General features: G+C 32.9%; 1 protein-coding gene across 1 annotated transcript in view; it reads right to left on the bottom strand.

Annotated features, from left to right (window-relative positions):
• Nucleotides 1-13,438, bottom strand: part of LOC127852532 (E3 ubiquitin-protein ligase RNF213-like) — a 110,621-nt gene that overhangs the window by 79,112 nt on the left and 18,071 nt on the right. The window contains exons 3-13 of the mRNA XM_052386487.1: nt 12,173-12,616; nt 11,360-11,827; nt 9,461-10,146; nt 8,178-8,215; nt 7,863-7,988; nt 7,429-7,613; nt 6,918-7,213; nt 6,274-6,497; nt 4,477-4,716; nt 2,305-2,500; nt 1,963-2,024 (exon numbers count right to left, since the gene is read on the bottom strand). Of these exons, the coding sequence (XP_052242447.1) occupies nt 1,963-2,024; nt 2,305-2,500; nt 4,477-4,716; nt 6,274-6,497; nt 6,918-7,213; nt 7,429-7,613; nt 7,863-7,988; nt 8,178-8,215; nt 9,461-10,146; nt 11,360-11,827; nt 12,173-12,616 (2,965 nt within the window). The remainder of the gene's footprint in view (nt 1-1,962; nt 2,025-2,304; nt 2,501-4,476; nt 4,717-6,273; nt 6,498-6,917; nt 7,214-7,428; nt 7,614-7,862; nt 7,989-8,177; nt 8,216-9,460; nt 10,147-11,359; nt 11,828-12,172; nt 12,617-13,438) is intronic.

Here is a 13,438-nt window from a genome sequence, read left to right as displayed (position 1 = left end):
AGAGTGGCAGTCATTTAAATACATGCGTGCTCGTAGCTCTAACCGCATCTGTATCCGAAGGTAATTTAGTGTTATTTAAACCTAAGTATCAAGTCCACTATAAATTAAAAATAATTATTATAAAGTATTTTCGGTCGTAAAGTCATTTTTCAATTTGTTCTATCAGTAAAATGATTACTTTATCTCCGCTTGGGAGTCGATGCGATGTTTTTTTCCAAGGGACTAATATTTGTTTAAATACAAGCTCATTTTAGATCATGCAGAGCAAACTTTAGACGTATCTTATGACATAACTGAGTCAAAGTCAATATTTGTCTTAAAATCATTTAGAAAAAAAACATATTCATATATTGATATATGGTTTGACCAAATTTTCTTTGACATGTAAAACTGTTTCGGGCTAATCGTTTATAATTGTATACAGAACACAAACTTGCTCAATACGATTTTGAAATTATCTTTTATTAACGTGTGTCGTATCTGTTTGTGAATAGCTTCGTCTCAGATAATGAAATCATATTTATGAATAATAGCCACTCATGATTAGTAGCAAATAAATTAAATTCAACATTTTAAACTTTTCACAACGGGCAGGCAAAGATTGCCGCTAGCCTGTGTAATACGGCGTAGCAAGGTTTGAAACAAGGATCATAATTTGAATATTTTCTGTAGAGGTTCACTATCTTATGTGATACAAATATCGCACCTGTGTGTTGTTTGGTTTCAGATTATATTTTTAAATAATTATGCCATTTAAGTAAATATTAACAATGCCATCCCTTCACCCACAAGCAGAGCAAAGTTTAACCTCAAGTGGAATTATTTGAAAACAAGATATGACGTTACTTGACTTGGCCTTCTTATTTTAGAAAAGAAGATTGTTTAGCTAGTCATTAAACTCTTATAATTCTTTATAATTATGCTGCCCTATGGCGTCGCCAGTATTGACCCCAGGTCCATGATTTGAACATTTTTAGAGCTTTTGTATATTGTTTACGTCATTTGCTATGCAGGTCTATATAAATCATATGGCATCTGGTGTATTGTCAGTTTTTATCCCAGCGGCATGATTTGAACAATATTTTTGGTAGACCGATATCTGATGTCAAAAAACATAATATGGAATATATAGGGATACTCAAATTCAGACACATAAATTCTTATAAACACCCCTGTGTATTGTATTACATGTTTATAACTAATTGCTTGCATAATTCATGGCATAAACCATCAAATTATTATTGTTGGGGCATGGCATTGGAAAAAGCAATGAAAAACAGTCGATGTTAAAATAATATATTACATAAATCATGTGAGCCCTAGGGCGTTCCCAGCATGATCAAAGATGATAATGAAAGATCGAGGTTGCTATGTAAGTATATATCAACTATTTAAACCCTGGGATTGGGCCAGTTTTGATCCAATGTGCATGGTTTGAACAAACTCTACAGAGGATCACACCTAATAGTCCGGCTTTAAAAGAGATGTTTGATGTATTTACTTTAAAAATTTTATCAATAATGGTACCCCTGGAAGTTGTAACCTCAGCAAAATGATTTGAAAAAGAAAGTGTACCTGACCACTTTCTGCATAGTTCTGAGCCCTGTGGTTCGGAAAAGAAGACTTGTAAGTCCATGTGCTACATTAATGAACTTACAAGCAATTCGTCTTAAGGCCAAAAATTATCGAGCCAGTTTTGACCCCAGGGGCATTATTTTAACAATCTTTGTAAAGGACTAATACAGAATATTAAACACAAAATGTAAAACCTCTTAAATTTGCGGTTTCAGATGATAAGATTTCTATTTTTATGCTATGGTGACCTACATATGCGATTTGGGAAGGTTAGGGTTAATAAAACCCATAAAGGTTGTTGACTACTTCAGATAGAGCTATACATATTTTCATAAGTATAGATACAATTTAACATAAGTTATTATTTACAATCCTTTGTATACATACATGGACGCTTGAATGCTCTGATTCAATCCAGATAACACCATCTGTAGGCAATCTACTACACGCTGAAATAATGAAAGCAATTTACTTAATAATTAACGATTTGAAAATCATGGATATCTAACATTGACTGATGTTGATTTATTTCATAAGTATATGGTCTTTAGTTTTTCTAAAGAATTAGTCGATAATTACAAACGAGTGTTACTTGTTAATGAATCGAAGGAAAATTGAATGACTACCCATGTAGTCGTATGTTAAATTTTAATGTAAATTGAAATCGTAGCGTTATATGAGCTATCTATCTAGCGTATTATATAAACTAAACACAAACACAGGTATTACCGCTTCGGAATCGGAATGTACGAATTTGCTCCAATGGAAGAGAAATGCAAGCATCGTTTCAATGGGAAATGGGAAGTTTGCAATAGCAATAATTTCAACCATTTCCGTTGGATACAATGCTGCAGTGATACTTCTCGGCAAATAGAAATCCATGTCAAACAATGGAATCATCAGCTTTAAGACATCAGTTAGGGACCTAAAAACAAAATTATTGTGTAACATGCATTAATAGTTTAAATATGTAAACATGTTCGTTTCACTATCCAATTAGTTTACTTAGTTATACATTCTAACGCGGAATATTTTAATAACAAACAAGAGATATGCAGTTTGCTTATTTATTCTTCAGTTGTAGTTCTTGCCCCAAGGCAGTTGTACTTTGTTCACCCTGTTTTTGATAGCTCATATTTTTATCACAAAACCAGGTATAGCATATATTAAACGCAAACTTGCAAAATCAATACGACTACATAAAAGCTTGCAACGGTATATTAAAACATTTGTGAGTTGATGTTTATGCAAAAAAACAAAAAACAAATTAGTAATTGTCCGTTCGGCCGCAATCTAAAACGTGTCCGAATTATATACGTAAGCGTCACCGTTACACGTTATCTCTCAAATGTATAAAGAATTGTTTGTTATAATGAAAAATAATGACATGTGTCGACAAAGTTATCATCACACCTGTTAAACCAATCACATAACCTTTCACGTATTCCCATAAAACAACGGGTTTTTTAACTAAAGATTGGTCCAAGCTGTGACAACGAACAATCTAAAGAAAAAGGGACCCTTTTAAATACATTTATATATATATTACACCTCAGAGATATTGGTCCTTCTATATCTATATAACCGGTTTCAGTCTGTAAAATGCGATAGAGAAACCTAAGAGTATATGGACCGGACACTATTTTTTGTATATGTACCGTTCGGGGTTACACACCAGTAAATGTGCACTGTGTTGAAGCGTTTTATTGAACAGCATTGACACTTTTTCAGCTTTAAAAAAAGTAAAAAACCAACAACTTAATTAAGAATAAACGACACGCTTACCTCAATGCCAACGTTAATCCCATGATTATAAAATACAATACAATAAAAATAATTTGAATAAAGTGGAAACGATATTCACTTCCGTTTTCTATTCTTCCATCCCTTTATCGAAACTTATTTTAAATCACACTATTTTATTGTATTACTATCGAAGTTTACATTATGTATGATAAACACACAATCCGAAATACGTTTTGCATTCGTTCGATGCCTTAAACAATAACTAACTGTTAAAAAAACACCACGTCCGACATGTCCTTAACATCCAGAGAATTTAGCTACAACTGGAATGTTTCTTCAGAGAAACTACGTCACACGATATACGTCATCGTTTGCGCATTTAGTTGCTTGAAAAATAAAAGTACGGAAAGCCGGTACAACACTGTTCAATGATACAGGGGAAACTCTTCGGTGTAATATAAGAAATAGTAAACTCTACTACGGTCCCAATGGCATTATAGTGACCAGTTAGGCAGCCAAAAACTGTATATAGACCTCAGCCTACGGCTTCGGTCCATACACGGTTTGTGGCTGCCTGGCTGGTCACTATAATGTCATAGGGACCTCAGTGGGGTTTACTATTTCTTAAATAGAAGTTCTCCAAACAAGTTTGTACGGCCAGACGAGCAGACAAACAGACGGTTCATTGTGATTGCCGTACGCCACCCTCGCCTTTGTGACGGAGTTATTAGTAATGTTACATAATAATTTCTGAAATAATTTTTAATGAGTTCACAGAAACATATGTTTCTAGTTTTTATAAAAATGACCTTTACCCCTCTAATCCCAAATGATATCAAATCATAAATGTAACAAGGATTATTATTTTAGCATCAGTGTAAAAGTTCAATTGTAGAGACAACATATGCAATTACTGGCCTTGCATTTTATAACAAATAGATATAACAATTAAATTTATCTTAAAATATCTCAGTTTGTTATTTAGTAAAACGCGGATTTGTTTAACACACATTGCATTTTTAAACAACTGTTAAGGGACCCGTTAGTGAAATTTCAGCTTGTATTCGTCAGACATAGACATAGTCTGCGCTTAACTTAACAAGAATAATTTCGTTTAACGTAAACATACGTAGAAAATAAATGAATATCACATACATATGCCAACTGCTGTCATTTTTCCAAAATGAGTCTACTGTTTGTTTGATTTCATGGACACCCCACCACTTCGGAATTGCTGCTGCATGTGTCATATCTTCTTCGGGTTTATCATATGGCCGACACAGTTCTGTTACGAAATGCAGCAGTGGACAGCAAAACATCCAGGAAGGATCTTTAAGATCCTTAAGATATGTATTTGTGCATGTAATAACATGCAGCACACCCCTGTGTATGGCGCTATAAAAGTAAACCAGAAACAAAAACTTATTCTGAAACAGGTTTGGTGTATTGTCAATGCAAATTTTAAAGGACCAGCAAGAAAATATTCTTTCATTCGATGTAAAATCAAAATACTGTAAACACCAACTACGTTTACCCGGTCAGTAAAGTTAATTGACGTTACTTTCAAAACGACCTTGGAAAAAAAACTATTCACCAATGCCATATTAGTTCGAGTCAGTTTGTATAGCAATCAAAGTCAAACATCATACTGGTTTCTTTAAAGCACTGCTTTGAGACTTTTTATTTCGGGTGGTACGAAGTCATTACTGTATATACCACAAAGATTCGTGATGGTATGCACTTTTTTGCAAATCTTTTATATCATTTAGGATCAATGGCACTCGGTAAATTTATCAAGGATATTCTTGTTTCCAACAGCTAGTTTTTTTTAGTATATATGACAGGTAACCAAATGCCCCAAAAAATATTGTACACATCACACACAACTTCAAAAGATGACCACGATAATCCTCAAGCGCTCACCAAAGCTTTTTTCGAAGATTTGACATGCGACCAAGTTTTTTATTAGTTGTTTTATTTTAAAGATATTTTAACTATTTTTTAGTCAACTTGAAACAAATTTCACATTGGCGTTGATACTGTCATGATTAGTATGCAGGCTTATTTTCTTCTAGATTGAGACAGACTGTGGGGTCCAAAAGTGTTTATACATAGTTTTTCGTAGATTTGACATGGTTACCGAGTGATTCATCACCGCTTGACCAACATTCAAACTTGATGTGTAAACTGTCGAGATTAACATTCTGTTCCACTTTAACCATTTTTAAATAATTATGACGACTTCTGTATTAGTAACAAGGTTGTATAAAGATGAGTCCTTATGACCCTGTTTAAATCTCACTTGAACCAAATTAAAACTTGGAATTCATAGTGTCAAGATAAACGATCCGAACAAGGTTCCTTGATTAATTTATGAATATGGCCTGTAAAGTAGGCTTTTCTAGGATTTGACCTAGTTTCCCATTTTTTGACCCCATCTGACTATTATTCGAACTTGGGTTTTGAAGATATAAATAGTATGTCCAAGTTTTATTAAGGCAGAATCATAGTTGTTTAACGCTTTTTTAGGATTTGACCTGGTGGTTATAGTTTGTAACCCAAAAACCGGTACCCGTTTCACCCAAATTCTTAACTTTGGAATGTTATTAAACATTCTTCCCAATTATAAACAAGATTAAATCGTAATTGTCATTTCTAGAGTTGGGGAAATAATCTAAATTGATCTATTCAACTTTTGTTTGACCCCACTTGACCCATAGTCAAAATCGGCGTTTATATTGTAAATACAAATATTTTGATCTCGTTTTATCGATATTGACTTGGTTTAAAGCTTTGTTAGGATTTTTACATGTTCCCTGGGGAAACCCAAATCATGTAACAAATATTCGGAACAAACATTTCAATATTTAAAACATTCATTTACATAAAAATGAAGAAAATTGGCACAAACAAAAACTTATATTTAACATATGCATTTACGTCGTAACGTACTCGGTTCCGAAATGCATTCGCAATTCATCATATTCCGGGCATGTCTTCTTTTGTGCGTCGGGATTCAATAACAAGCATCTACATACACGTTGCCAATGTTTGTGCGATAATGCAACCTGTAATTTGTTGCAAACGATTGCTATTGTCATGGCTCGTAATATGTTTTTACGTTGATCGTTGTGTTCCAAACATGCCATGATGGGGGCGATCAGTATTTTAGCGATCTAAAATAAACAAGGCATACAGTGAGAAGCATGTGAATGTATCCAAACTACTCGACACTATTCAATGTATGTACATACTTTCTTTACCGAAATTTGCGTTCACGTAAGTTGTTAATAACATAGGGTCATACACGATACGTATATATTATATAAAACGATAAATGTAAATTTGGTTAGTTTAGTTTTGTAAGTATGTAAATGCAAACGAAGTTAGCGCGTATCAAAACAAAAATTAGCAAACGCTTTCAGATGAATTATATATATTTATCTTATTGTATAAACTACAAAAGTAAAACATGTAAACTGTTCAGCCATTATGAGACAGCCTTGTTAACAATCGTGCAGAATGATAACATTTCTGCAAAAGGTATCTTTTAAACATACTTATGAATCGCATAACAGAAAATTGTTTCCAATTACCTGTAAATTAAATTGCTGATCGGAATCGAATACCTTTGCATCATGTAAATACACTTGCCGTAACCCATGCATGACGTCATCTAGGCTCTCCAGTGATTCTTGAAATGTCTCGGTTAATGCGTTTAAGTCTTTGTCCGGTTTAAACCAACTTGGAGCGAATGCATCAACAAAAAGTTGCAGATGCTCATGACAGGTTTTCTTTAGTTTGTCATGAATATAGGCCAAAATGTTGTTCAACAATCCGGTTTTTTGTTGTGGTTTTATCACCATCCCATCGTATTGATGCCATGTTTTAACTTAAACATGAGTTATTATATAACACAATAAAATAAAACAAGCATATTTAGCATATTAACAGATCATGTTTACCAAATGAGAGTACATGCATTTAACCCCCGATGTGGTCAATGTTGATCAGATGGGAATTCTTTAAAGAAGGCGACCATAATGCAAAAATAAAACTGATAACCACATAGGAATAAGATGATTATTGTAGGAATTATATCGATACCTTGTTTTTCTTTGGATACATGTAGTCGTCTATAGTTAAAGGGGTTTAATGACCCCTGAATGTAATAGTCTTCAAAAATCGTGTCCTTCCCTTGAACAACGCAGTATTTGTAAAGAACTCCATTTGCCAAAATATCTTTATGAATATGTGTTGTGTATGTATACTCAACAAATTTACCGAAGTTTCTGAAAAAAAGAAGCCACTTCATATATTTATAAAGATATTTCCAATCAATCTATAATGACAATATGCATAGAGGCATTCAACGTGTTCATATTCAGGGCTTTTACATTTAAACTTTGACATCTTTGCTGATCTATACAGTTGGGTTGTATCATGTGAGATTTTCCTGTTCTGAAATTTGTACTAGAAGCTTACACAAATCCTGATCATTATTAAAACCATAAGTTCAGAACCACAAATTGTTTTGTTACCTGTTTGCAACGGCTAAATGTACATTCGTATTCTCTTCATCAAACGCGAACGACAAAACAACTGTTCCATCATTCTTCAGCATTTTCTTGGAGACAAGGGCATGGAAACATACAGTTATCATGTGCCTGTAATATCGAATCTTATATTCGTTCATTTCAACAACATTCGGAAGTATGTATTATTAACATTACTCATAATGGATCTGTAAAAAGGACGCGCAAGTAAGCAATAGAAAAAAACGGCAATCAAACACGGTTTTGTTTTGTTTTTTCAAAAATAATAAACGAAATAATCACGATGTTAATCATCAATACCTTGTATAAATTGTCTGCTGTTGAACTTGTTTATGTTTCTGAAATTAAAGAAATACGTTTATAATTTGTTTGTCGTCCGGATGGATTTGCATAATATACCCGCCGAATGTCCTATACTTAATACATACGAATACTTAATTATACATTAAATAAAAAATTCATTGCAATGAATTTAAAACAATACAGCATGAATAACGGTTTTTTCATGAGATGGATTGCGATGATCTGAAATTGGATTATATGCATGTCTACGTTCTTAAATCTTGTAAAGAAGAAGGAATATTCTAGATATTTGAATTCACTTCAATTCATCGTGCCTCTGAAAGCCATTGTTCTGTTGCTCTGATACACATTAGACCAATGAATAATTAAATCGCAATTTAATCGAATTTAAATTATATTGTATCGATTTATTGCTAATAATGTTTCAATGGAGATTATTTAATTTACACGTGCATGTTAGCGATAAAATGGCATTCAACTGGTTTAAACACCAAATGCTTTGTATTGACCGTTCCAATGCGGTGACCCCAGCTTTAAGCATGTTAATTTTTTATGTCGCATTATATGCAATTTCCTGTATTGTACAAGAATATGGTTAAACCTAAAATGTATGCAGTTTGGAGAACCTGTGCAAGAATATTGAAACTCAAAAAATAAACAACAGAATAAAAGACTAGCGATGGCATTTAATTACTGGCATATTATGCTTATTAAGAGTGTAACCTATTTGTTTTGTCAAAGAAGAATATTGTCGACCTGACAGGTCATTTATTTTCTGTCGATGAAGCCGAAAAATATCGCATTTGACCGGCATTCGGAAATGTGTACATTTTACAGATTTCCGCGATTTCGACCCTTGTTTGAGATAAACTAATCCGTGGCCATACAGACAGAATAGCGACAAATTTTATAAATATGTTTTTTGACTAGTGGTATGTGATCATTGCGTCGCTATTGCAATTCAATAGTGCGCTATCTGCGTAAAATTAATTCGTCAACTTTTATCAAATAATTTATACGAAATTAGTTTTAGAATGTAATGTACAAAACTTTAAACCATACCGCAAAGTTAAGCATGGGAATAAACACACACACAATATGATAACACAAAAAAATACTTTCGAGTTCTGTATAGATCATTACATATTTCCATAAAGTAAAGATCGGGTGCATTAATAATTCGCCCATTAGATAACAATTTTTATATTTTAGGAATCTAACATTTCTAATCGCGCCTTTTTTAATATGTGACCAGGTATGCTATTACTTGTAAATCTTACCGATGTAAGTAGTTCATGTGTCCCATCCTTTGCTTTTTGATCGATGTCTGCCTTTGATCTTTCTCTAAATTCATAAGTGTTCTCTTTCCTGTTGTTATGCGAATATTTATCAGAGGTCGTCCTTTCGACTGAACTATCATCGCTTCCCTCCATGCTTTCGTTGAACTGTATACTATCACCATCTCCCTTTTCGTTACTGTTTGCATTTTTACTCTTCCTGCTTGTTCTACAATATGCGTTGTCTTCAGTATTTCTTTTCTTACGATCGTCATTGTCTCCCATCTTGCTTCCGCTATAATCTGAATGGTCTCTGTTAGTATTTTCTGTAGATTCATCACTGTCTGTTTTTCTGCTTCCGGTACCATCTTCACGTCCTTGGACATTAGTTGGTGGAATGTCGGTTTGTAAAGGGTGAATTAATTCGTTATCATTTTCACGGTGTACTTTTGCCAATGGTGTTTCTTCAGTTTGAATTTCCCCTGTATCAACATTGCTACTCTTAAATTGTATGACGGTTGTTTCCGAAGTTATATTTTGGACAGCTTCTGCCTGCAAACCATCCTGACCTTCAGTACTATTTTGTTTATTCAGTTTACCTTGTAGAGTTCTCTGTGATTCGCGTTTGCTAATTTCGTCCATTTCATTACATTCTGGTGCCTCAACCATCGTCCACGTATTTCTAATTGCTGCAATAAAAAATTGTTTGTTTATGTTTAATAAATTGATTTAAATGCTTAGTTGTAAGCGTCCAATGAGTCTCGAACCTAAAATGAAAACCAATAAATTATAAAATAAAGTATATTGTCAAAATTTAAATATAAAAGTAAACTCATTTAACAAACGATAAAACATAAAGAAGGAAAGTAAAAATGTAACGACAATTTAAAAATACACATAAAAAAGGTGAAACATCAAGACTTACATGAGTTTGTAGGCTAATTTAGTCGTTATAATGAAATTCATAACAAAAATTATTAACTCTTAAAGCCACACACCTTGAAATGCACTACATGGCATAGTAAATTTAAGTATAAATAAGAAACATATTTAATCTATGCCAATTTGAATATATCTGGTGGTTACATGGAAAATATCCATCTCTTTTGCGCTTTAAAACTTAAAAATAATCGCGTTTGTCGAAATGGACGTATACGTCTATAAATCCTACTTTCGGTTTTAAATGCGGTACCGTTTGAAATATAATAAATTACTTGCTAACTAGGCTATAAATTTAATTGTATCTATCTCAATTAGAATATATCTGGTGATTACAAGGTAGATATCCGTCTTTTTTGCGCTTAAACTTAAAAATAATCGCGTTAGTCGAAATGTATGTATAAGTATAGAAATCCTACTTTCGGTTTTAAAATTTTAAAAAAATAATTAATTACTTGCTAACTAGGCTATAGATTTAACGACAATTTTGCAAACTTTCAAATTGCATCTATATGTATTGATTAACATGTACTTCATTTCAAGGTGTGTGGCTTAAATTATTTGTGAAACAATAATTTTATTCTACTATCGTACGCTCTCACAATATGGAGGATTTACAAAAACTGTACGTGTCAATTTTATATTTTTCAACTTGAATACCTAAATTATGTTAGAATGTATTAATCTATGAACCCCAATATTTTTCTAATATCAGGATTTTAACAACTTTTATTATAGTTTGGTTGCCATCATTGATATATTGTTTTCGAAAATGATATTGTATTTTACCATGTTAAATTGTTTTGTAAAAAGTGAAGTGTTAATATTATTTTTGAAATTTAATATCTTACTAGACATTAAAAAAAAAAATGTTCCAACGCCAAACAAATTAGTGGTGTGTCGATATTTCATTTCATCATAAGTAAGCTGGCATATTGAAGATAATTATAGTATACAAATAACCTGCTGTTTCCATTATGTCGGTTCCATCGTTGTTACAGACTTGTTTGATGCTAATGTCATTGATCTCTGGAGAATTGTGTGAATGTACAGTTGTTTGTTCATCGCCATCTAAAGACACCACTGGATCATTTTCCTTCTCTACCAATCTTTCAGAATCTTGTCTATGAATAGGACTTTCTGTCATACAAACTGTACTCGCAATCCGATTCTCCACCAGTTTTTTTTGTGTAATTTCTTGTTTGTCTTGCTGAATTTTACTAAGCGGTTGTCTCTGGTATTCCTGTTGACTTGACAAACACTCCAGCTGTTCATTTGTTTGATGTGGCTGTGGGTTTTGCGCTTGCTGCCGCTGGTGGTTCTGAACGGTTTCTGATTCCACTTCACACGTTTCAACTTGGGATGCTGTCTGGTTAATGCTGTCAATATTTGGCTTATCACTGATTACTTTTGATACAGTTTCCATGCCACCTGTTTGTACAAGCAAAGTATTGTGTTAAAATTTATTTCTGAATTTCATATTACAATACAGCAGTACAAACCTATACGCTATATGCAAATTAGTTTGAATATGCAACACATACATCAATGGTTATAAACGATAAATTGCATCCTTACATTTAGTTATCACGCTTTGTGTAATATTTTCCTGATTTAAGATTATGACTTTAATTTCGAACAACGTCCGTTAATTCTTTCAACGATGAAACATAATGGTATCCCTGTAAAACTCATGGAAGTAATAAACAATGTACATAAAAAAAACAATTATTCTGTTTTCGGTATGACCTGCATTATTAATGTCATTTCCTTTACCTTCTGAGATGCAAAGTTCATTGCTCTTTGGTGTTTGTAATTGTGTTTGTTGTTGTTCATAGCCATCTGAAGAGTATGCTGGTTCATTTTTCAGTTTTCTTGACAATAATTCGTCTGTGTGAATATGACTGAGTGTCGTATTCAAAATATTTTGTTCTGAATGTTTAGATAATACATCCGTATTCCTTATGTCGTTTTTGATTTGCTCCTCCTCCGGTGTAAAATCTGTATGTTCATGTTGCCTATTTTGTTGCTGCTGACTAAATGTACAATTCAGCTGTTCACTTTGTCCATAAGTCTGAGGTTGTTGCACATGTGGCTGCTGGTTTGTCGGAACGTTTGTTGATTCCACCACACACGTTTGCATTGGTGACACATCTTGGTTGACTGTGACACTGTTTGGTTCCTCAAGCACGGTGACTTCATATACACCTTTGGTATCACCTATATGTACAGAAAACAGTATGTGTAAGAATAAACATAGTACTACAGTACACAACTGGGGGGGCACTATTATGCTACAAATTAATTTATAGGCCGTATCTTAAGTAACTTTTGCACATTTTAAAACATCGAAAGAGATAATTATATAGTGGTGATGAATCCACAGATGCAAATAAATATGTGAAACACTGGAGTATGTGTCCTTTAATCGTAACATTTTCCTTTGAGTTGATTCATATGGAAATTATGTTATGTTAAGACACACATTTATGTACTATCTTAAAGTCGCTGAAAGTAAATAATCTTTGACATGTTTCCATGCTTCATATTTATTTCAATTAGTTTAACATGTGTTTAATGTAGTTAAAAAAACTTCAAAAAATTAAATTAGAAAATCAATGCTGAATTTTTATTGTTGATCCCTATGGATAACATTATAGTGACACACGTAAATATTGTGCGAAAAAACCCTTCTCCTATAGATTAACATGTATGCAAAGAAAACTTCACATCATTTAATACACGATTAAGTTATCGAGTAAACAAGCGGAGCTATTACCTTGAAATTAAACATAGCCAAATATTTATGCGCACTTCACACCCTCTCATACATGTATACATGGTTTCACGTTACTTTAAATCAAATTAGTATAGTCAATGTATTGAGCTGTTAAGCCTTAAGTATTTGAACAATAAAATCCTCATTCCAATTTCAAAGTTTAACCTTTACTTTGAATGTGGGACTCATATAGGTATATACAAAATTATTATATAATTCAAGATATGGTCAAGTTACGCAGGGAATAATTCATATTTTGATCT

The sequence above is a fragment of the Dreissena polymorpha genome, chromosome 12, assembly GCF_020536995.1.
Source record: "Dreissena polymorpha isolate Duluth1 chromosome 12, UMN_Dpol_1.0, whole genome shotgun sequence".
Classification (NCBI taxonomy): domain Eukaryota; kingdom Metazoa; phylum Mollusca; class Bivalvia; order Myida; family Dreissenidae; genus Dreissena; species Dreissena polymorpha.
The sequence above is the reverse complement of the archived record's forward strand: the minus strand, read 5'-3'. Positions and strand labels throughout refer to the sequence as shown.